Source organism: Apis laboriosa, unplaced genomic scaffold (genome assembly GCF_014066325.1).
Source record: "Apis laboriosa isolate Shangri-la unplaced genomic scaffold, ASM1406632v1 scaffold1_cov151, whole genome shotgun sequence".
In the NCBI taxonomy this organism is placed as follows: Eukaryota; Metazoa; Arthropoda; class Insecta; order Hymenoptera; family Apidae; genus Apis; species Apis laboriosa.
The window spans coordinates 3,352,969-3,379,573 of NW_025222279.1; the positions used below are offsets into that span (position 1 = coordinate 3,352,969).

The 26,605-nt window shown below is 37.0% G+C and overlaps 1 protein-coding gene across 7 annotated transcripts in view; it reads left to right on the forward strand.

Annotated features, from left to right (window-relative positions):
* Nucleotides 1-26,605, forward strand: part of LOC122712415 (phosphatase and actin regulator 4B) — a 331,216-nt gene that overhangs the window by 118,752 nt on the left and 185,859 nt on the right. For all 7 annotated transcript variants that reach the window (XM_043932084.1, XM_043932082.1, XM_043932087.1 and 4 more), the window contains 3 exons: nucleotides 10,418-10,582; nucleotides 10,745-10,843; nucleotides 12,862-13,221. In XM_043932084.1, coding sequence (XP_043788019.1) covers nucleotides 10,418-10,582; nucleotides 10,745-10,843; nucleotides 12,862-13,221 — 624 coding nt within the window. The remainder of the gene's footprint in view (nucleotides 1-10,417; nucleotides 10,583-10,744; nucleotides 10,844-12,861; nucleotides 13,222-26,605) is intronic.

The window sequence follows — 26,605 nt, forward strand, 5'->3', positions numbered from 1 at the left end:
TTTTTTTTTTTTTTGGAAATTTTTAAAATAGTGCAGATATTTATTGACGATTAATAAATTTCTTTTTTAATTTTTCACGCAACTGGTAACTTTGGGTATAAAATAGAAAGTTTATATTTAGTTTTAGAACAAGTTTTGCTTTTTAGTGGAGAAGTGGTTTGCGGGGTATGGTATTGGAAGTAATAATAAAGTTTGTTACAAACTCTTTTTGAGTTTTAAAGTTGATCTGGCCTTTCACACGAATGTAGCGACTTTTTAATCCTTGAATTTATCGCGCGGATTATATAATTTCGTGGATGTTGCAGATGTTTGTTCAAGTGGTACGTACAAAGCCTCGACTCTTGAAGACATTTATTATATTTAGTTGCGGATTGTAATTGCACTCTAATTGCATATAATTGGATATTTCTTCTCCCGTTTAATCGTACGTAATGCGTACAATGAATATTGTCTCAATGAATGCAGCTCAGCGTTGAAAGAACGATCCATTCTCTAAATAATCTTTTAACGATCACAATTGTTTTTCTTTCAGAAAAATTTCTCCTTGTGAATTATTCAACATTTTAAAACGGCTCTTAAAGAGAACTCTTCTAATTTTATTTTTCTTTCCTTTTTCTTCGAAGAATCAGAGAAAGATTATCCGATGTGCATTCGAAACTATACATTTCTATTTACGGCGAATCAAGTTCAACACATCTCTACAAAATTATTAAAACTCTAGATTATTGTCACGAATATTTATTATTACCACTTTAATCAAAGGGTACATCTCCTTAAAAAAACTCTTCAAATTATTATTATTACATTCCTACCTTCCACGAATATCGTTATATTATTTTCCACAAAGAACATCTCTAATGATTAAAAAATGCCAAAAAAAAAAAAAAAAAAATATCAAACAATCCTCAAATTATTATCATACGAATAAAATACTGAAAACAAACACACGTTTCCCTCTTCCACTCCCCCACGAGAATTACCTCTTTCCACAAAGACACTTTTCGCAAGAAGTACAAAAGTTGTTTTAATTAAAAGAATATCGAGCATTCCCTAAAAGCAAAAAAAAAAAAAAAAAAAAAAAAATGTATCATCACAGGAATAAAATTCTGAAAATAAGCAGGTGTTTCCACTTTTCCACGAATTATTACCGCTATTTCGACAAAGCCGTGACGCCGGCATAAAAGGCGGTGGCGGGTCGTAAAAATCGCGCGGAAGGGTCGCGCGAAAAGAGGAGAAGAAAGGCAGAGGGAAGGGTAACCCACGTGGACATCCTTGTGTGCACGGGATGCAATTAGGGATTAACGAGCATTTAGCCCGGCCGGGATACGCGAATAATGGAGATTCGATCCCCTGCACAGGGGAGGGGAGGGAGAGGAGCAAAAGGTGCGCCGGACGGCAGCAAACCAAGGGGTGGCTTTATGGTTCCTCGTGCTTTGTGCCCGCGAAATACTGTCTGCTGCTGGGCGCGTTCCAGTTGCCACCCTCTCCACCCTCTCCACCCTGTCTGTCACTTCTGTTTACCATCCGCCTGTTTGTTTCCACCCGTCCGTAGGAAATTATACAGAGGAGATAGATCGATGCCAACCCCTGGCGCCTTACACGCGTGGAGTTCAAGGTGTTGTTCGATCATGATCGATTATATATTTTTTTTTGTTTTGAGTAAAATTTGAGTAAGAAATTTGACGAATAATGAGAATGATTATTATTAATTATCGATTCGATTATTTGGAAATGTTTCTGAAGGGGAAGATAAATTAAAATTTTGGAATTAAATTGAAGAAAAGATATACACTACATTAATATTTCTTATTATTCTCTCTATATTCTCTCTATATTCTCTCTAGGAGAAGGTTTTTTCATTGAGATTTCAATTTTCCTTCGAATCGATACTCATCCCAGCAATTCAATTCGAGTGCAAAACAATTTAACCATTTGAATTTAAATCAAATTCTAAATCATTCCATCTAAACAACTCTAACAACTCACTTCATATATTCCACAAACGATTCGACAAACTCGCAATTTATCCTCGACTACCCTCTTTCTCAAACTTCCTCTCTCCCTTACTACACTCCGAATATTTAGGCAAATTAAAATTCCTACAAACAACGAATGAAATAAAGATCCGATTTATCTGTAAATTATTACGATATATAATTTACACATCTTTTTTTTAAATTTTCCACAAGTTCCATCCACTCAAATATTACGACTCGAAATATTAACCCCAAGCCCAGATCGATCAGAAGATCCCGTCTGAGATCTCGCGGAAAACGGCACTCGCTGGAAAACCGAAACGAACCCACACACACACAACGAAATACCCCCTGTCACAATGTAAACGATCATATTTGACGATGCTTCCTTTGTCTACGGAACGCCACGTCTCGCCACTCGAGACGCGAAGGCCTCGAGGAAAGAAGGCGGCGCACACCTGTGCGCCCGCCGCCTCACCTTCCATCCACCGCAGGAATGCGTTTTAGGGGCTCAAGTTGACAACCAGCGGCCATGTAATTGGGGAACGGAAAACAGTGTAGCGTCTCCATGGCAACACCCCGCCATCCCTTAGCCGGCGAGCCCGTAGGAGAGCCGTGCCCAGGGCAACGTGCCCTAACCGCTGCTGCTGCACCCTCGCCTTTTCTCTCTCTCTCTCTCTCCCCCTTCCTTTCTTTCTTTCTTTCTTTCTTTCTTTTTATATCTCTTTCTCGAACCTCCTCGCGCGGTCTGGTGTCGAAAACTGTCTGGAGCTCGTTATTCCATTAAAAACGTACTCCTCCAGGGATTGTTTAATCGCGGAGGCAAAATCGTTTTGGGGGGATCAGAGAGAGGAAGGAAGATTCTATCGATTAGACTCGACTTGGATTTCGATTTCGACTTGGAAGAGAGCTACGGTAGGGTTACGTAACGAAGAATGGAGCACATAGCATACATTATATAGCATAGGAAGGATGGAGTGTTTGGAGATTGATGCGTGAACAGCAGGTGGTGAAAGGCAAGAAAAATATATTTGGATCATGTTAGACAGGATTGTAGTTTGTCTCGTGGTGGATTTGTGTTGGATCGTGTTGCGAATTAGGTTTTTTGGCGGATTGTTTCGTATCTTCGAATGAAATTGCTTGGAATGAATTCGTTTGTTTTGACTTCGTCGAAAGGGATGAAATTCTTGCTTTGGAAGACACGCCAATAAGTTTGGAATGGATTGTTTATTTAAAGAATTATAATTTAATTGTGAAAGACATTTGGTGTGATTTCGAGTTGTTTATTTGGAGAATTATATTTTATTTCGTAGATATACACGGATTAAATATTGATTCACGTTAAATATTAGGTAATATGAGATGTTTGGAGATTACACGTTTTTGCTTGTGTTTACATATTAAATATTTTGTAACAACATTTGTGTTATCTCGATAGATATATATATATACGGTAATTAATATTGGTTTGCTTTAAATATTAATACGTGGATTATTTAATTGGCGATGAAGCTAATTGCAATGTCAAGGGGTTGAGATATATCCGTTGTAATAACTGGCTTCCACTGTCCTGTCCTCGTAACGATGTTATCTCCCGTCACTTTTCCCTCGAATGGATCCCCTCGAATCTCCCTTCAAATTCACCCTTTGTGTACCCATAATCTTCATCGTGTTCCACTGATTCCTACATCCGTTTAGCGGATCGAATAAAGAGTGGCATTAAGTTGTCGACGGATTATTAACTCGGGAAGATCGAGGGTAATTCGAAGCGGAAGGGAATCCAAATTTTTCCATAAACACATTAAAAATTCAAAAGGAATTCGAAACTTAATTTTTCCTTTTGGAAATTCGAAATTTCTAATCGTAATAAAAATTTACTCTCGAATGTATTTCTGACCTTTCATTAATATATTCAGAGAAAATTCAAAGAAAGGAAATATAAAATCTAGTCAGAATTTTTACCAATGTCTATTTATAATTTTACTCCATACGTTCGTATTTTTCGCTAGCACACATTGCTTCGAAATTTTGCACCCTTATTTTTCATTAGTATAAATAATTATCCAACTTCTTTTGTCCAACTCTTAACTATTGGCACAGTTTCCAAAATACACGACATTTCCTGACGCAATATCTCGAAATCCATCCCCGTCAATCTTTCCTTCGCGCATCATTGGCCATCGGCGTGTCTCGTTGCGTGTACACATGCATTTAACGAGCGATGATGTCAGGTTGTCGGCCGATTACAGGGGGCACGGTTCAAGATCCCTCGAACAATAAAGCTTGTCCATTGTTGCATCGACCGATGCCTGTTGCGCCAAAGGCCCTTACGACAATGTTGTCGGTTCGACTCCATTTGTCCAATATCGAATTCGCCACCCCTGTGGACTCGTCTTCATCTTCACCCTCCTAATTAATTTTATGCCGAAAGGGCGGAGAGCTCCTGTGAGGCTCTCTCTCTCTTTCTTTTCTCGTTGCGAAATACCCTCCATTTTACATTTGGAAATTTGAATGGGTGAGATTTTAAATAATTGGAAGGGGAGGGAGAGGGTGAGTTAAAAGTACGATATCTTCGTTCTATTTTCAAGTTTGAAAAGTTTAAAAGCATTTTTGTGTTATCTGTCGCGTTTAAAGGAAGAATTTTTCGATGATTTTTCGATATTTATATATTTTTCGTTAAATGGCGTTTTTAGGCAACAAATTCCAATATTTGTAATTCGAGAGAGATTAATAAAGAGCGAGAGGAAGATATTTAATGGATGCGGATAAATTTGAAATTTAATATATCTCGACTCAATCTACGTCAAATTCTCAAACTTACTTGTTTATTGCTGTATTTTAACGTACAGAATGAGAAGATTGTGTAAACGGATATTTATAATTCTCACATAGCAATTACCACAGGCACAATTCAATTCTTTTTTTTTTTATTTAATCGCGTTTTAATCTGCGGATTAACGACGCGAAGCGCGTCAATAATAATACAAACAAAGTCCTAAATTCTCCCATAATTATCACGAACAATTCCTCTCGTAAATAATATCCCAAATCTTTGCAATCTTCGCTTGAACCTCGCTCGAAATTATTATTTCATCACACGTATTTCCATTTCATCTCGTCTCGATCAAAATGGAATATTATTCATCCAGAGCCACCCTCTGTCCGTGTACCGTGTAAGGATTCGGCTTGTTTACACATGTGGAACCGGAATTCAGGTTCAGGAAATGCGTTTATGAAAGTGGATTTCATCGTGGATTAAACGACCGCAAGGTATCCACATCGGTCCACGCGTTCATTTGCATATTAACCGCTTCTAGTCGCGAATTACGAAGCGACGCGGACCTCTGCGGTTTTCATCGTGGAGCTTACCCATGTGTCGAGTGGACAAAGTTCGTTATCGATCGATGGCCGGCCGCGGTGACTGCGAGATGAACGCGGACGCCGTGGATTAAATTGCCGTGTGATTCGATAACGCGCTCGAAAATTCCTTTTTAGGACAGTGCTTGGACAATGGATCGTTCGAGAATAACCGTCCCCAAGTTTTAACGAACGTGGGTTATGATTATGGTGTTTCGCCATTGAATGGCGTAAGTGATGATGATGGCGTGATTTCGCCATGTGGCGCGAATAAAGGGGGCGTAGTAGACTCGTGAATCACTTGTCGATGAGAATTAGATAGATTTGGAAAGTGTCATCCTTGGGATTGTGAATTTGGAATGTTGCATATTCACGAGTTAATGACGTAAAGAATTCTATAAAGGGATTTTTTGAAATTTTGTCGAGAATAAATTAAGACTTGATCAGCGTAGATTTGGCTCTCTTAAATAATTAAATATATAAATATTTTTCATCTATTACAATTGTACTTATTTATATTTTCAAAATAATAATTTAATCAGTATTTTCAAAATGATGATACGTTTTTACGATGTGCGTCACGTAATCCGACTTAATAACAAAACACACTCATCAATCCTAAAATACGATTCCCGATAACGTTCCGTCACTCGACACTTGTTACACAAATCCCGCACAAACGAATTAAATTCATAATAAAAAAAGAAAAAAAAAACATCCATCGAATCATCCTCCGATATCTCGTTCATTCTTATTCTTATCTCCGAAAAGCTTTGCTAATAAATATCGATATCTTCGAAACCGTATCGAACCAATAAAACGAGATAACGCAAAAAAAAAAAAAAAAGAAAAATTAGGAGAAAAAGGGTACATACTTGTGCGAATTCGTTTTTATAATCACGCAACACGAGAACGTGGCGTCGATTCGTCTTCCTCCTCCCTTTTTTTTTTTTTTTAAGCGCGATAATGGTGGAGCTTTAAGATGCATCGCGATTCTGGAACAATGGGGAATTGCACTCCATCCAGCGTTAATATTGCCATTGTCCGCGAATGGTAGACGATGCACATCGGTCCTCGACGGCCTTTGACGCGCGTGAATAGGCCTCCCAGGTACAGGAACCGCTTTGTCGTCTCAATTATTCCGCACCGAGACGCTGATATATTCCTCCGAGGTTCGAGAACGATATTCGCGATTATTCGCGGAGATCTCGTTCGCGATTTAATCGACGATCAAGATTGATTCATCGATGAAATCGAGTTCCATGCGTGTTTATTTAGGAATTATGAATGATGATAGATAAGATCGGTGAACGATATACGTGATATTTTTGAAAAGTGTGGAGATATTTTACATCGTGTAATGTATGTAAAGAGACATAAGAGTAAAGTTTGTATTGAAAGGGTGAAAATTGTAAGATTTTTATCTCAGTTCCCCTTCCATATCCGTTTATGATAATTTTGAATTTGAACATATCGATTCGACATTACTAATTTGAATTTGGTGTACAAATGATTTTTATTTTCAAGAATCTTAGGAATTATTTTCAAGAAAATCCTCTAATTTTGCTCAATCAATTTTTGTTATGTACAAATATAATATTTAACAGCTTTTATATACATAAATTTTTCTTAATTCAAATTTCTTAAGAAAAGGAAAAATTAGATGAAACAAGCTACACATTGGTATTTAGCTATCAAATATGAGCATTGAATCCATTGAAAGAATAAATTAATTGAAAATCTCGAATAAAGTTACTTTAAGTAATTACTTATTGAAATGCTTAAATTAATTATTAAACATTTATTCATAGCTATTATAGTTGATCCAGTTTTCATATAACCATATTATTATGTTTTAAACGATAAATTATTGAACTTAATTTATCGAAGTAACTTTATTCGATAACTTTTAACTAAATTTAAATTTTCCCCATCACTGTTAGCTATAAACTATAATCAATATCAATACCTGTCTTAATATCAATTACCCTTAATCTTCAAACTCCTATTCTCACTATTCGAAAAAGAACCGGTGGAGCTCTTTCTCGAGGCTGAGATTCGACCAACGCGATCGAATATCGCATACCCGATCGATCGAACATTTGAGCAATTTTCAACCGGGATACGTAGACGACGCTTGCCAAGGAATTCCTTCCCTCTCGTGCCAATTGTCGCTAAGCCATTTCTGATGGCATTGAGTTCCGCTCCAACAGGAAAAACTCTCTCGATTATTTTTCCAACCGTCGGAATCTATCGAAACATTTTCCTCTTTAAAATTCCTTTTCACTTCCGCCTCGAGTTTCCGCTCTTCCGTGAAAACTGAAAATAAAATTCATCTTTAGATATAATTCGATGTAAATAATTTAGAATTGGTTTTGAGAAAATTAAATAAATTGTATGTGTTTGTTATTTTAAGAGATATGAATAATAACGATGATTGTGAATTTTTTTTTTTTTTTTTTAATCTATAATTTCATTCGTTATGCTCGTACGGCTTTGACGTCAGGAAAATGTAATTTTCATTCATTTATACATATATAAGTAGTCTCGCTTGAAATACATGTATAAGCATCTATATATGCATTATTCATATAAAACAAAAAATTAATATCGATCGTTCGAGAGACGATAAATTTAACTTCGTTCCACTTTTATTAATATCCTGTTGCACGATCTCCAAGTCTTTTTATCACATGAAAAGATATTCATGGCGGTATAAAAAATTGCTTTATTATTAACATCGTATCAATCATCGTCTTGCGATAATAATTATCGATTAATTTCAACTCTCAAATTTGCAATTCATTTACCAGAAACTCGATGTTACGAGATACGAAAATGGTTGAAATGATGATCCTCTTGGAACACCAATCGCAGCTAAATTTATCCCAAACTGGTATAACACGAAAACCGATCGACTTTCGTCTGTTTAATTAGCCCCAAATTAGACGCTTAGGGAGTGAGAATAGTGTTGGACGATGCAGTAGGTAGGCTAGATTCACCCTCTTGTGGCAAGAATTCTGGCTGGAAGATCGTTCACAAGTGTCCCCGAGGGGGACGTTCAAGGTTGGTAATCGTTGTCCTCGACGAAACTGCCCTACCACACGTTATCATCCATTATTCCTCCCCCTCGAGATTCCCAGAAATTTACTTTCTGGGAATTTAGGGGTTCTTCACCCCTATTTTCTTTTCTGTCGTCGCGACTTTGGCCATCATCGAGAAGATCGAAAAGATCCACCAGTTGAGAGATGTTTGCGACAATAATCATGTGTTTGATGTTCGGTTTGAAGAATTCAGTTTTAGATGGATAGGATATTGGAAAGAATTTTTCTTCGATAAGGTTCTATTCTATATTGAGAATAGTTGTGAAAAAGATTCAATATTTATCTTAATATTTATGAGGGCATTCAATAATATTTTAATTTGACATCAATTTTTCGAGTTTGGAATTTCGTTATTAAAAAAAAATATTACTATAATTTTCACGAAGATTGATCTTTTTTTTGCTTCTTTTCCTCTAAAGTCTATTTCTACGATAATTGTTTACGAAATTCAAATTCGTTTATGACAACGACACTCGATTGAAACGAATAATTTACAAGTAATTTCTGTCTACGCTCAAAGATTTTTTTAGCTCATAGCATATACAGAATTCCTTTTATAATCACATCAATTTTGACACATTGATTGCCACGTAAATTAATTAACAAGGCGTGTTATTACGCGCACTAATTAGCGGTTACTAGAGCGGAATGCGTCTAAAATTTTGGTATTCTAATAATAGCGCGCGGTTAACAATTCTCAATCCGATATATCGTGTATAACGAAAGCTTATTAACCGCACGACTGTATATATATCCCAAGTTAATTCCAAATATTATCCATTCAAAGTGTCTCTTCAATCAAAACACGTATAAATCAATAATTATATATATATATATACAATTCTTTGCAATTTTCAATCGTTCGTCTTTTCTCTCTTACACAATTATAAAAATTTATCAAAACGTATCTCCAATTTCCAAGTGAAATTTTATATTTTTCTTTTTTTTTTTTCATCGAAACGTAAGAGCCATTAAATATCTATGGGGCCACAGTGTCGGATATTGATTTTATGGTGACATCGACATGGCCGTCTAACAATGAGTTAAGAGGAGTAGAAGTAAAAGGAGAAAGAGAGAGAGAAAGAGAGAGAGAGAGAGAGAGAGAGAGAGAGATGTGGCCACGTTCAATACAATTCTCCGCCAATATCCATTCCAGAACAGCGTATTCTATCTCGAAAGAGGTACAATAACCCCGGAAAGTAAGTTTCACTTCCGGGGGAAGTCGTCCTTCGTTGCATTATTGTTGCGCGTTACGTTGCTTACGCTTCTTGTATTGCGTGTATCAGAAATAGAATTCTTTCTTCTTCTTGAAAGTAATAAGAAGAGAGGAAAGGTTAATAGAACTTTGATGAAACAATTTTTCATGAGATTTTAGCAGGGGAATGGATCGATTCTTTTTCTTCACTCTTTTTTTCCTCCCCTTTTTTCGAAATGAATTTTTTAATCTCGCGAAACTGTGTTCGTTTCAATTTCTTCTTTTATCAGATATATTATATTCATTCTATTCTGAATTTTTAAAACATTTTTATCCCAGGAGGAAAAGAATTCCTCTTCTGTTCTGTGAACAATCTCATTTGTATAACGTGCGAATGAATTAATTATATTTAAATATTAATTTTTTTTTATTCGTAATTTAACATCTGATTACGAAATAATAAATTTGTTTTCAACCAAATTTATTTCGACCAGTGGTAATAAAGTTTCCCTCCAGCAATTGTTTCGTTGAGGCGGTACAAAGATGGTAACGCGTTTTCTAGGGGATGTTTCATCCCTCGTCGGTAAAGTAGAAATTCCTGGTTTTTCTGGAAAATCTTGGAAATGGAATAGAATCGTATCCAAAGTCGATAACACGTGCAGTGGAGTGCAACGGTTGATGAAGTTGCATCCCTTTTTTTTTTTTTTTTTTGTTTCTTTTACCAACAACCGTTTTTCTACATCGAGAAAATAATTAATCTCGTCGCTCTATTTTTCTTGTTGCAGCGAAAAAACAAAATGGGGCGGCATTGCGAACGAACAGTTTGGGCTCTGGGGCGCGGACACCACCCCTCGAGAGGAAAAGCAAATTTTCAGCCCTCGGTAGACTCTTCAAACCCTGGAAGTGGAAACGGAAAAAGAAATCGGATAAATTCGAGGCTGCCTCATTGTGTGAGTAATCCTACCTTTTTCTTATCGATCTTTTCTTATCGATCCTTCAAAAAGATTTAAAAAAATAAGAAGCTAAAAAGACGTTCGTGATGATCAAATAAATAAATCGAGCTTCATCGGTAAATCAGATTGTTAACCAGGGGTTGTTTTTCCCGATTGCAGCGCTCGAGAGGAAAATCTCTGTACGAGCAAGCAGAGACGAGCTGGTACAGAAAGGAATCCTGTTGCCCGTCATAAGGTCCACGTCGTTTCCCGAAAATGGTAAGTTTCTCCCTCATTTATCACACGTGTGTCACTTTTTATAGAAAACTCTCTGCAATATCTGCGAGTGAATATTTCTTAAGACCTGTGCTAAAACTCAACTTTCCCTCGCATCGCAATTATCTTCTAAATTCCTCTTCAACCCTCTCCTTTCCCTTATCTATCCTCGTCAACTTTGACCATTACCAACGAGCACAAATCGATTTTCATAAAATCGTGTATAAGTATGCATCTACATGCACGAACTCGAAATAACCGTGGAGATATCGCGAAAGTTTCCAATTTCGGGGGAACGGCAGATTGAATGGAGTTTTATCCGACATGGACGAATTCGTGAATTTCCGCGATGGGATCGTGTCTGGTCCAATGGAAATTGTCCAGCCTCCGACTGATCAGGAAATAAGGGACCATGGTCTGCGGGTGGAAACGAGACGCGAATGGCAAGACGAAGAACGTAATTAGATTTCGCGCCTCGTTATCGCGCGCAGACGTGGGCTCAATTTCCGGAATCGTTGGACCTACGGCGAGTGTGTTATGTTTTGTTTCTCGAAAAAAAAAAGAGAAACATATTATAGATATGTAGGGATTATTTTTAATCAGATCAACCTTGGAAGATTTAAATCTAATTTTGCTGTAATAAAAATGCTGTCATCGTTCTGTTATGCGTTTACTGTTGTTTATATTATTACATGATACAAATGCTTCTTCTTTTTGAAGAATCGTTAATCGTGGTGATTTCGAGATTTTTTAATCGACTTTAAAATTCGATCTTACCGTGAGATGATAATGGTACGGTCGTTCTTACCGACGGGAGTGATAAGATAAATATCCGGTTTAAAGAGTTAAACAGAAAAAAAAAATATAATTTTTTGCAAGATGATATATGCTTCCATTAATATGTAAAGATCACTCCATTGCATAGAATTTACGGAGAACTTGCAAATTAGATTATGCGAATTAATCCAATGTATTTCACGGATCGATTCATGTGAAATTTAACGTTTCAAAATTTCCTCGTTCTATTTTTATCGTATTTATATTTGTTCAGTATATAATGGAATTAAAGCCTCGTTAATAATAGGGTGTAAAATGGAAATACAATCAGTCAATTGTTTCATAAATAACGATACAAATCGATCCAAAACGTGTCTCTCGTTCAACTGATTAATAAATCCTCACCACCCGTCGTTACATTGCTCGTCGAACGTGTTTTCTGTCGGAGAAGTTGAGACAGATATTGATTTTCTTCAACAGCTTTCAACATTATTCATATTTCCTCCTCTTTGGAAAGCATTCTGAATTCGAAACACTGTGCGCGTTTCATGAGTTGAATGAGACCGAAATCTCTAATTAATTACCATCCCCAAATAGGAATTGTTCACGATAAAATTAGCATGTCAGGACCAGAAGCTTTTATATGACTAAACTAACTAGAATGACCAGACTAGACACGTTAATGAATTATCGATTACGTTCCATATCAATCATCTGTTTACGCATATATATCCCGTGATTGGGGGTGTGAAAAATGACTCTTTTATTGGGAATACTTATTGACCAAATTCCAAGATCGTGTAATAATTTTCAAATATGATCGAACATTAAAATTTCAACGATAAAAACTAAAAAACCTAATAAACATTCCACCTAAAATTCCTCCTATCGATCATCCCTCTACAACCATACCTTGTATCACTCTCGTTCCATCAATCCTTCGCCACTATCCTCGTCCAAAAGCAAACAGCAAAGCGGCCCCATCTCCCCAAAACGCGACACAACCCAAATAATTGAACTCTCTCTCTCTCTCTCTTTCTCTCTATCTCTTTCCATCCATCCTTCTTCCAACCTCTCCTCCTCCTCCCTCACCAAATCGGATATAACCGTCTACACCCATTCTAGCCCCTCCGAAATCCATCCGCGTGGACTAGCAGACGCATCCGTAGAACTGTTCCAGACACCCAAGCCCGTGTTCATTAATATTCCACCTAACTGTTCAACTGTTCGTTGCTCGTTTCCAGAGACGGGTGGCGACTCGCCGGACAGCCAGAAGCCGCCGACGCCGCAACAAACGCCCCAGCAACAGCAGCAGCAACAACAGCACCAGCACCAGCACCAACAGCAGCAGCAGCAGCAGCAGCAACCGAACATTGGAGGGATCGGTGGTGGCGGGGGTGGCGGCACCCCTGCAGCAACACCCACGTCGGCCGTGGGCACCGTGCAGCAATCCCAACAATCCCAGCAAGTAGCATCGGCCACGCCGACCCCCACGACTGCCAATCCGCATTCTACAGGACCGCCCAGCAATCAACCCTCGCCTCATCCCTCGCCCCTTTATCCGGGGATACCGCAGCCTGGCCAGCCCAACGGCAACACGCAAGGTAAGATGCTAATTTCGATATGATCGGATGGGGTGGAGTACGTACTTCGAGTATCGGGTACGCGAAAAGGGACGGTTCGATTCAAGGATAAGGATAAGGAGGACTTTCTTTTTTTTTTTTTTTTTTTTTTTTAGTTGGCTTAAGACGTTTAAAATTGCACGGGAGAGGAGATCTGCGAAAGGGTTCGATTTAGGGATGTGGAGTTAGATGATGAGGAGTTAGGTTTGAGTTTTAGTTGGATTGAAAGTTTTAGATACGTACGAATTCAAAAACTACTCAAAAACTTATAAGTATGTAATCGTAAAGTATGATCTTACGATTTCCTGAACAACTATTGATAATAATGCATTTCCAAGCAATCATACTGATAGATTTATTATAAATAATGAACATCAATGAATTTTATATTAATATTTAATAAGAATATTAAAGAAGTATTGAAGCAGATAGTAAAAAGAAAAAGAAATTAACAAACATTTAATAATATAAAAATGAATATATACGCAATTTTCGATCATCAATCAAGTGTTCTTTATCGTTTCCAATCAAAATTCTATTTTCCAATTTCGCGTGCCACAGCTTTTCGAATCGACCACGTAAATTCTCACGTGCAATTGTATTCCACAAACGTTTGTTTTCCATAGATACTCGGCACACGCGTTTCACCGACAAATATTCGCGCATTAGTCGGCGGACATTGGCAAACGTTTGATGAATACCAAGCTTTACCGCCCGATGATCGATACCCGTGTTTGATGTTTGGTTTGACGAGAGGTTTGATTGGCTGTAGCTGTAGGTTCGTGATGGTTTTATGAGCTCAGTTGCATGATGTTCGGGACGTGGTGAGTGAGGGAGGGGGTGAATTAGAAGCGTGGCAGAAGGGTTGTTTAGTAGGAGAATTGGAGAGATTGTTCGTTAAAGGGGTGTGTTTAATTTAGGCGGATTTCGAATACGTTGGGTTTAATTCAACAGGTGATGAATAAAGAATAAGTGAATATATATATATATATAATAAGATAAAGATAAATCCTATTTATTATTTTTGTTATACGACGATAAAATATACAAATTACGAAAAATATTTTCCCTTCAGCAATTTTACGTCGAAATTAAAATTTTCTTAACGAGGGGATCCAACAAGGGTGATTGCAAAAGAGACGAGGGAAATTATAGTCTCGTCCCCCCCAGTGTATAACACGCACAATGGATCGAGCGCAGGCGTTGACCTAATTACCGAGAGAATCGCGTGCTAGAGGCTACATTAATGGACATACCAAGTACGATGGTATGTCCTGCTGCATGACGACCACTTAAATATCTAATGGTATCTTCGTCTCATATATCCGAATCATGCAATAATTGGCTACGTTAAATGATTCCCGTTCAATCAATGACAAACGTCTTACGTGTTTCTGCAAAAGGGAATGCATATATTCCGCGATTTAAAGTTTGTAAGTGGAAAGAGAAACGAGAGGTTAAAAAGAAGGAGAGAAACGTATCGAACATTCCTCCAAAGAATTACAAGATTATGCTCGAAAAGGCCGTTCATATTTCCGAGTAATCTTATTAAGCTGGATTTTCACAGCGCTCGTTATTTCAACTTAACATAGGCTCATCCTCCAGATTTAAAATCCAATTCCACGAATACTTTCAGAATTTAACTTTGCCTCTTCGACAATTTTTCTTTTTAAAAAACGTTTACACAAATTATTATACATATTGTGTCTTATGTGTTGTTCACAAGAATTAAAAGAATTCGAAAATTCAACTCAAAATCCACTTCTACGAACACACCTTTGGAATTTAATTTTCTTTTTCACACACGTTTATTATACCCTTTATTCAGAAGAATAAATAGAAGAAAAAATAGTTAACCCGTACAATTCACCTCGAATCGAGTTAAAAATCTTTCCAAAAAGGATTCCACGAAATTCTAAATTTCCGAATTCATTCCAACAAGGATCGAAATGGTTTCCACGACACTCGATCTTCGACATCCCTCGTATCGAGTTCACAAATCCGCCGGCTCAAGGAACGATCTTCCACCCCTTTCTCGTGCCCCATATCTGATCATCGTCCAAACAATCCTATCCTGTTTCCTTTGTGGTCTAAAGGGAAACCTCGTAAAAGCTCGTTTATCGTACCAAGTAATACGATCTCGTCCAAACTCGTACGATTCCTCCCAATTTTCCACTTCCCTCCATCTCCATCTCCCTACTCTTCCTTCCAAAATTTCTTCGCGTCTCCCTTTTGTCGACGCGCAACCTGTTGCGATTCGTGAATTTATTCGACGCGGTTCACTCGAACTCCTTTGATCTCTCCACGCTTGTTCTCGAGAAAGTCGTCTCGAACGGATCAGGAATGGGCCAATTTGCATACGAATCGACGCAACGCGACAATTTGGTTAGTTAACTCGTTGCGTGTTATTCTTGGGTGAAACACAATATTCGCAATGATATTCTTTTTAATCGCGAGAGAGCTTGGATTTTCTCTTTGAAAATCCGCGCGCCTCTCAAATATTTTTTTCTTTTATTCTTTGCGGTTACTTCGTTTGACGAACTTTGCGGTTGCGTGCATTAAATCTTCAAAAGTTGGAGATTCTCTGGACTCTCTGCTTTTTTTCTCTGATAAAGCAATTTTTTTTCTTTTTGCTCTCTTTCTTTCTTTCCTTTCGAGTTTGTCCTTTGTCCAGTGTTTTTCTTTTACGGAATATTCGACGCAGGGTATGATGATGCACATCTGGCATTGCCGTTAATCAATTTTGTCAAATTTCTCCATCACTCGAAAATTTCGATTCTTCCTTTCGTACATTCGTACGTGAATTTAATAAAATTGGATGGATGGATAACATATAATATCAACAAATATCAGTTATAAATTATATCGTTCCAAAGTAGAATTCAAAGATAAATATTTTTCGTCGATCCATTCCTTCCATTCAAAAGGATATAGAAAAACCAAAGTCAAGAGTAAGAGAGTAAAAGAAATTCCTCCTCGAGTGAAAAATCTCCCCGGCAAAGCCCTCATTAAAATATCCTCTCCCCTTTGAAATTTGACAAAAATCGATCCACCGCGTTCGAAGAGAGACGTCTCTGTCTCAGACCCTTTTTCGTATCCGCTTCCTAAACACGAAGAAGCAACTGGCTGGAGGATGGAGGATGGCGAGGTAAGAAGGATGAGAGGGAAGAAGAAGAAGAAGAAGAAGAAGAAAGGGGGAGGAGAAGGGGGATGAATTAAGCGGTCGTGATGAAGGGTGTGGGGCGGAAAAGGGGTGCAAACAGAGGATAAAACGTGGTACAGACTGTGGGGGGGAGAGGGGAGGGGAGGCTGGGTTATCGTATGCTCCTCGTCTGTCTCGTGGCGGAAGAGAACCATGGAAGGCAACGACGATCGATACGCTTCTCTGCGTACATTGCGAGCTGAACAGCCTACCACCACCCTCCCTCCCACCCTCCTCTCTGTTTATTTTTATCTTCTCTCCCTGTTTCTCTTCTTTCTCTCTTCTTTCTTCCCCCTCCTCCCTCCTCGTGCGTTCGCGAGGGAAACGTATATTCAGAGAGAATCGAAAAAATGCAACTGAAACGCGACCTCGTTAGATAGATACGCTCTGTAAGATGAGATTTTTAGAAGCGTGCGAATCCGCTTGGAGGATCTCCGAGCGATTTCGATGCGAATCTTGAATTTAGACGAGGAGTTCTCAGCGAGGAGGAATCCGCAGAATTTTTTTTATCTTATATCGTTTGTTTGAAATTTATTTATTTTTTTTTTTGAGAATTTTTGAGAAGAGAAATGGATGATTGGAGATGGATTTTGATCTTAATTTTTCTTTTTAAATAACGATTTATTTACACAAATATTCATCTAAATACGCTTCTTCATAGTTCATTATATTTGAATCGATGCGTCAGAGAAAATTTCAAAGTGGCCAATTTTTTTAATCGCGACCTCTTAAACCGAGTTATGAGTGAAAATCAAGACGGTTGTGTAAAATCCGTCCAACTATGGACCCTAACTACAATCTCTACCAAGATCCCAATATCCTCTCGATCTGTAAGAAAATCTCACCGACAAATGGAAAGAATCGAGCGAAACGTCACACAAAATCGTTCACAAAGGAACGTTCCGTTCGTAAAGTCGAAAGAATCTTCCTACCTACCCACCCCTCCTTTTCCTCGATGGATGAATCGGGCTTGGTACAAGGGAGATTTTGGAAAGTATCAGGGTCACAGTTAACGAGACTCCGCGTGCAGGCATTGTGCACTCGATGGGTCTTTGGGTTAAGGAGATCGTTCGAGGGGGGTTCGTGATGAGAGTAGGGGGTGACATTCCGCTTACCGGTGAACGTTCCGGGCTATGGAACGTTTATCGCATCGTTTAGGGATGGTTTGTTTGAAGAAGATGTTTGTTGTTCCGTGCAATTGAACGTTTGTTTTCCCGGATGAAGGGATCCGAGGACGGCGAATCTCGGGGATAGGGGAAGGATCTGAATTATGCAGATTTCAAAATGGAGAAGTCACGCTGATACCTTAATTAATTTGTTTGCGTCTTATTTATTTATTCGAATTTGTCGAATTTTTTTATCTTTGTAAGATTATATTATTATTATTATTTTCATAAATTTAATAGAAGATTTGTTTAAGTTTATTTAAAGTTTATTTCGAAATTAGTGGAGGGAGGCAAGTAATGTTTTTTTCGAAGGATTATCCCCTTTTGTTTGCGTTTTCTTTTTAATTAACGTTCCTGATGGATGGTGAATGGATGGTGGACGTATTATTAGAGCGTGGAATTGAAAGACAAATATGGAGGAAATTTTTGTTGATGTAATTCTCATTGAAACTCGGCCGAACGATTACGAAAATCCCTAATGCTCCGAGTTATTATTAATATCAATCGTGTCTTGCATCCTTCTGATCTCTAACCCGAGATCTATCTACGATACATTTTTCTTTTTACAACACTTGTATCCCTTTTTTATAATTCCAACTTCTCATTAATATATCATATCACTTATCGAAGTATAAAAATTCTTTAAACACAATTAAGAACCTATTTAATGAACCAAAAAAAGTTCATCGTCTCAGATTTGCCACATTCGCAACAATTTCAACACCCTTCGAAAATCCTCTTTCGAGTCGATCAAAAACCGAGCGTATCCTTTTTTTTCCACCACCCCTCGATCTTCTTTAAAAGTTCCTTCAAAGATGTCCGAGGCGAATTTTGTCAACACGCAGGGGCGTAACATTTTCCAGAACCAGAGACACCCCTCCTTTCAAGATCCGTGAAATTCAACGCGATCGAAAGGTCGAGCTCGGCTTGCATATTTCAGCGCTCGTTGTTTCCTCTCGCGCGTACGAGAGGGCCTCGTCCCAAGGGTGGCGGACGAGGGGGTGCACCGTGGAAGAGGTGGCCGGTCGATATCGGCGCGGCACCCCCTCTGAAACCCCCTTAGCATCGCCGTGGTCGATGTCGGATCGACGACCGGATTCGAGCGGGCCGGTAGAAATTCGTTTGATCGGTGGCGCGGTTGACCCTGTCCCGCGACACGTGAATAATTAAAATAATTAGCCCGGAGAGGCTACCTTTCTTTGCCTTTCTAACCCTCCCCTCTCTGCTTCAATTCATCGTTGGGGGTAATCGAACCTGAAATACACAAATAAAACTGCCTCGCAGTTGCAGGTGTTGGTGCGCCTGTACCAAGCGTTTATCGATACCCGTCTTTTCTTTCGTTTCTTTCGGCTCGTCGCTCCAACGAGGGGCTGTTCAACCCTCTTTGAACCGCTCGCAGCTGTCTCGAAAGGAACGGGTGATTAACGAGTGCAATTTCGCGCTGCTCGCGTGTTTTTTCTTTGGTTCGGATGGGTTTGATGTTGTTTTGAGTAATGGCAGGGATTTTTCTCGATTCGAAGAGAGAAAGTGGTTTTTTTCGCTGGGTTTTGGAAAACTCGTCGTTGGAGGGAAGTTTAAATTTTTGTCCGGTGTTTTGGTGTTGGGAAAATGTGAGGAGCGGTAAGGAGAGGGGGATGTGCATTTGGAGGGTTGTTGGATGGATGTTCACCTTTTGTAGGAGATGATTTAAAGATTTTTGGCAAAGATTTTTGGGATTTGTGTAGTAAAAAAATTTTTTAATTAAAGTGGAGAAATAATGAATTACGAACAGCTCGGATATTTACGCGAAGGGATACAAAATATTGAAAGTGTAATCTCTATTTAATTAATCCGTTCCCTTAATCACACAAATTTAACTTTAACATAAAAATTCGTATTCCAATTACGAGATACAGTCGCGAGAGTTTAAAGTTTCGTTCGATGCTTTTTTTAGAATTAATATTTCTTCCCGGCATCGTGGATTTAATAATGTTTAATACCTTGTAATAAAGGTAAAAATTTTAACGAGCAGAGGCAGTCGAAAATTCTCAGTTCACGTTCGAAGAAAAGTTGAATATCCACTTTTGATATTAAGTCCGCGAATCCAGTTGAAAAAAAAACGCCTCCTACGAGCTACCTGTTCCCCTGTTACCAGACGCGATATCAATTATCCTGCCAACCACGTAAAACCCTGGCCTAAAATATTTTTCACTTCAATTTTCAACGTGTGGAGCGACTCGTTGGAATGGGGTCGATATTCCAACACTCGTCGATAAAAATATATATATCGTACAAATGCCAGACATTTCGAGATCTTTCCTTGATAGAATCTAAAGGGATGAAAATACAACACGATATTAATATTACAACACGAAATTAATATTTTATTTTACGGGATGGAAAATAATAAATTTTGATTAATTTTATCCTCTTTGTGTTATCATTTTTATGGAATGATAAATATTGGAAAATTTATATAGTCAATAATTTTTCAAGATTTTTTAAATTATCGATACTCGTTTAAAATAATTCTCAATGTTGAAGAAAAAATAATACAGTATTTCAAAAAACCAATTTTCAATTTCTGACAAAATATCTAGATAGACCTAAATTTTTATGAAAACAATCTATTCCATTTTGAAAATTAAACTCAGCTACTTTTTTTTTCTTTAAAGTGTTACCTTCCACGTTTTTATAAGATCATTCGTCTCTAAAATTCGTCTAGTTGATAATGAACGTAATGCAGCGAAGTTTGGACTCAGATTAAGTTGATTCAGCGATCTCTCCTTACGGCCATGACCTACGAGCCACCGGTAAATTTCAGCAGATTTTCCTTGCTTCCTCGTTGAATTCCAGTTCCCCGTGGTGTCGCGACGCATTCATTTTAATGGAGTAATTCCGTGGGATGAGACGTGGTCAGTGTCGCCACACCGAATTGTCGTTTCTAATGCCACGTTCCCCCATTGTCCCTCTACGACTGACCACACGTGCATCTCTTCAGGGGGTGCATCGAACACGAAAATGTTGAATTTTAAGCGATAGAAGCGAATACGATCGAACAATTCCACTAGAATTGCTAGATTTAGATTAAATTTCTAGATTTGATTTATCTTTGGATCTACTTTGATTGTTATTACTCAAATTTAATATTCAATATTCGGTCGTGTTATTCCTCGATCGATCATTTTACAATTAAACTATAAAAGATCCTGATTGATGAAATTGGAAAGTTCGAATTTCTTTAATGTTGGAAACTTGTTAAAAATTCTAATAATAATTATAAAAACTAGGAACATTTTCGATATTACAATATTAAATGTTTGATACATTAATAATAAATTTGATCGATTATTTAATAATAATCCTTGATTAAAAATTGAAGAAAGTTTGAATTTCTGGAAGATTGGATATAAAAACCTACGAATAATTGTGAAAAAATATCTCTATTTAAATAACTAATAGTTTCAATGTGTAATATTAAATTGTAAAAAATTTCTAAAATTTAGAATTCTAAAAAAAAATTTCTAATTTTTTTTTTTTTTTTCCTCTCGAAAGTATTGACTAACGATTCTTTTAAAACAACGAAATCGAACTCCGAATCACAAGTAGTACAGCAACATCGATCCCGTTGTCTCTCGATTTACAGAACCACTTCATTCCAGAGTGGATATCTGTGAATATGGCTGCGGAGATCGACAAGCACCATCGTTCGCGGTTCGTTCGATCTTTATCTCCAATCTTCGAATTGGAACGAGCAAAAAAAAAAAAAAAAGGAGAATATATATATACATACACATATATAAAAGAGAAAAAGAGAATAAAAAGATAAAATTGTCAGTGCGTTCAGAACAGAATCCAGGTTATCAGTCTGCCGTTACAATACCGTTACTTCGCTAAATTAACGCCACAAAAAATAAACGAATGTAACTGCGATCGAATCAGTAGAGCTCTTTGTAGTCTTGTATTTGTTTCAAGAAGGAAAAAAATAAAAAAATTTTCTCGATCTAAAATTGAGAATTTAATCACTCTTTTTGTGCGTAGATAAAAAGAACATTTTTCTTTTTTTTTTTTTAAATTGAATCGAAATTTTGAATTTTTAATATAATTTAATAATCGCGTTGAATTAGGAGATAGAAATACGCGTGTGATAATCGACAATTTTTTGAAAATTTTAGGTATGCAGAAAATATAAAAGAGGTATTTTATTTATTTTCACGAATCGATTCAATTGAAAATTGGAATAATTTAAGCGTTTCAATATCGATTTTTACGTTAAATATATCGTGTTCCAATTTTTCTCAACTTTGATTTATTAATATTTAATAAAAATGTCTGTTCTTTACCCTGTTATTAGAATTTCTCTTCTATAAAGAAGGATAAGAGAGATTCTGAGTTGAATTTTTTTTTTTTTTCTTTTTTCACATTTAAGATACTTTTAAACATTTCTACATGTTTATGAATTATTCACAGCGATACTTGGGTATGCTCTATATCTGTTAGAGGGAACTACTACGCAAAAGAATAGTTGTAACTCGTCCGTTACCTTTGGATTATTAAACAGGGGGAAAACTCGTGACCGGCACGTTAAGTGTTGAGCAAACGTCAAATGAACTCCATTTTCGCGGAAATATATTTTCCTTGTAGAACTTCGTTTCATTATAAATACAATTATCTTACTCCGCAAAATCTACATTCAGTGTTTACTACAGGAGTGTTTACAAGAATTAATTTCATTCAAACACTTTGTTGTTCAGCCACTTTTTCAAAAAAATGAAACTCGCATTATTATTTATTATAATTTTTATCAACCATATTCATATTTTTTAACCTTGAACTCATTCCAGGTATTTTTAGATTATTACCATCGCAAGAAAGTAATTTCACAATTAATTTATATGGCAAGAAAACATTTATACTTGCCCATATTTCAATCCATTTTTATTAATCCATTTGTAATAATCCTTTCGAGGACTTTTAAAATTATTATAGTCCATACACTCTATTATATCTCATCACTTTCATCCCTTTCTCGATCCCCAGTCTTGAAACGCCACTTAATCGTATCTACTTCGCCATTTTCCCCGACGAAAGTCGACTCCATTACCGATTACTCGACGAAACCGCGACCCTCGCGCGCCGATCTGCGGTTCTCGATCTCGAGATTCGTCTCGCTTCGGATCCAAGCTGTGTTACTCGTGGCTCAAGTGCATTTCTAGATGACCAAAGCGGAATCGATTCCAAGTTCCAACGGTTGTTCGCCCGAAGGAAGTGAAACTTTGCCACCCCGTGGGAACATGATCCATCCCCTTGGATCTCCACCAGTTTTATCACCAGATCCTCCTCCAGGTTGCATATGCTCGCGATATTTCTCCGGAAATATCTTATAAAACGCAATGCTCGTTCTCTCGAAGTCGAATTAAAATTTTGGTTCGTAAGTTAAATGATTTGATAATGATAATGATAATGATGAATTGTTTGCCACGTTGAATTAATAACAGGAAAAAGGGATTTTTTTTTGTTCACGTGGATTTTTGAATTGAGCAAAGTTTGCTGAAGTTTTGTAATTTTGATGTTTAGAGAGAGATTAGTATTGGAATACGTCTGATCACAGATAAACTTATTCTCCTTGCATTTCTTCTGCTTTCTTTTTTTTTTTTGTAATTTAATTCCACTTCCAAATATGTTAGCTGTTATAATTTTGAAAATTAGAATCTCTTCGTGGAATTTGCTTTTCCATTTTGATCAATGATGAGATTGAAACACGGAATTTGCAAATTCATCAGACAGAAATCGTATTACGTTAGTATACGAGCCCATAAATCAATCTTCCTAATGATTCTGCACTCTCGTCTTTTATACCATAACTTGCTCTTTGCAAACTGACTTTTGACAAATCCTTGAACAAACTCTTGAACCCTACAATTGCTGTGTTTGTTACTTCCAAGAATTCAACATATTCTTTCAATTCCTATTATCTTCAAGAATTATAATCTCTTATAGTCTCAAAAAATTAATCGCAATCTAAACTTTCAAATGTAAGAGACAAATAAAACTCGACATTAATTTACAACGAACTTTTTCCACTATATATATCAAATATAATACCCAAGCTTCTAAAACATTTTCAAATTCAAGGTATTCTTTTTAAAAGAAATCGATTTCTCTCGAAAAATTCTTCAAATTATTAATTTCAATATTATTCTATCTTGATAAATCCTTTTCAACGAGCTCGTGACACAGATGTTAAAACATTATAGAATAAAAATCATCCGATTCCGTTCCACGTCGAAAGCAATATTCTTTGAAAATTCCAATGCCAATCGTAACACACTCGTAATTCAATCTCATTATCGCAATTGCGGCAACGTCTCACCGTTTTCGTATCGCGTATCACGTTGCAAATGGAATTAACGTGCAAGCAAAGCCTACCCCTGTAGGCTTCCCATTCGTGCGAGCCAGTTCGTGCGAGTATTCGTGACGAATGAATTAAAAATCTCTGGTTTATGGTTCTCCGGCATCGTAGAACCGTAAATATTCTTCCATCGACAGCCGGGGAAAGTGCTCGTCAGACTAGGGACTCTGAATGAAAGATGAGGGGATCGCGCCATTCACATCGCAAACTTAGATCTCCCTCTTCTAAACACGCAACCCCTTTCGAGGTTTCTCGATTAAATATATATATATATATATATAGTGGAGTATCTCGAGACGTCTCGTCCTCTGATTTATTTATTTATCTCTAATTTCTCTTCGAATTTTTTCTCACAATCAAAATCTGAATTTATTTATTCGAGGAAAATTACGAATAAAAGTTTGTACTTTCTTAAATTTCTCCTGGAATTCTTTCTCAGATCGAAATGTGATTTTTTTAAGGAGAAATTTTTATGAGTAAAAGTTTTTTTAAGAGTTTAGAGTTTGAATTGAAAATTAATATAAGGAAGTGATTGTACGATTGAATGAATTTTTATTTGCATTCCGTTTTAAAGAGACTGCAATATCTAATTTTTAATTGGTAACGTTGGAATAACGAGCCTCTCGACGGTGAAAAAGAAATCTCGGCGATAATTCCGCGAAAATGTTCAATACTGTAAAATTTTCACAAAAAGTGAAGTGAAGTGGCATCGATTTCTCAATAAGAATAAAAATATTATTTTTTTTCTCCCCCTTCTCTTTGTTGAAGGACTATTTTCCGATTCTTCTTTTTATCTTGGGCACTCGATCCATTTTATTGAGTTAACGAACAGAAAATTCAATTAGAGATGTTCCGATGTAATCAGATAAGAAGGATATTATATTTATATATATTTACAATCAGCTCGATACTTGTTATCGACGTTGGATATAAATAATGTTTGGGCCTGTCCAAGACGAAAAGGAAGCTCGACAACCGCCCCTCTCACCCCCAACTGCTAAAATTTCATGCACGTATCATTTTCTCTCTTAATCTCTCCTAAAACCTGCTACTCTTGCGGTTTGGACGTTCATCCATCATGCAAAAGAAGCTCCAAAACCACGTCTTAAATCCCGAGAGCTCCTCGTTACTCCCTCCATTAATGTCACAAACCTGTCACTAGCGAGCACTAAATATGATTACAAATTTTCCCTTCCTCGTAATTCGAATCTTTATTTATCCAACCTCGAAAATACAAGATGTTGAAATTAAAAATTTATATTAATTTATTATACGTTATATGAAAGATAACAATTTCTTTCGCTTTTCTTTTCGAAAGAAATCAATCGTAAATATTTGAAAATAAAATTGTAAAATGCCACTGGTCGCACAAAGTGGATCACGTAGTTTTTAATAATAGATGAGTAATTGAATCCTCTAGAATACTCTTCGAAAGTACTGCAATCATAATCTTTAATATTAATTGACACAAAAAAGAAAAACAAATTGGAATCAGTACTAGACACGTGTCGACACTTAGATAGATTCAATGAATTTCAAGAAAATTTCATCTCAAAGTTAAGAAATCCAAGTTCAGCAAAGCACGATCACAAAGGTTCTGCACCGAGACGCGAATGACGACCTTAGAGACCACAGTTCGTGACCACGAGGATGGTTGATGAAATTTCAAGATCCTTGTCTCGAATTCTAGACACACTTCTTAAGAAAAATTAACTCTAGAAGAGTATTTCAAGAGGAGTATTTAATTTATTTTTAATTGCAGAGGAAACGACAAGAAGAATATCAATTTTCGATATTTTTCAAAACGCCAGACAGGAAATTTTAATTCCCCTAAAATAAAACAGGTATAGACCTGTGATGAAAATAAGAAAATTCTTGATAAAAAAATCTTAAACCAAGAACGACGAAGGGGCTATGAATTGCAACACGTGTTTCCTGATTATCCGGAATCAAAAGCTTGATGCAAAGGGGAAGAAAATTGCACTTGTCGCGTGTCTATTTAAGCTTTCGACAACTTATTTGGAAAGTTCTTCCAATGAAAGTTTCCCCTGAATGCTTATTTTCTTTTTTCCTCTCTCCACGCGCTCCTTCGCTTCCGGGAAAGGAACGCGAGTTTCGAAGTTGGACGGTTTTTTTAAAGAGGGAAGGCGATGCATCGCGTTTGAAGAGGAGTTGAAGATGGATGAAAAGAGGAATTCAGGATGCTCTTTTTTTTCTTGTTCTCGATCGTTTCCGTCTGATCGGGATGGTTAATTCGATGCTTGCTTTCCGTTTCTCCCGCTTGTGGGGGTGGAACGAGACGAGGAAAATTGAATGAGGGATCGATTTTCCTGAGATTACAGACATTGCACTTTTTCTCAGATATTTTGCAGTGTGCTTACGGTGCAGATTGCAGATTCTTTGAAAGTTTTATTTGTTTTAATTTAATTCTCGAAAATTGCGTTCGTTTCGCATAAAAATTATAAATACCGAATTAAAAAATCGCCTTTGTTCTCATTTCTTATTTCCATTTCTATCGCAAAACGCATAATTATTTTCGATAATTCAAAGAAAAATTTTAAAAATCGTATAAAAATTCCATCTTTTTTTTTCTGTCTTATAAATTTA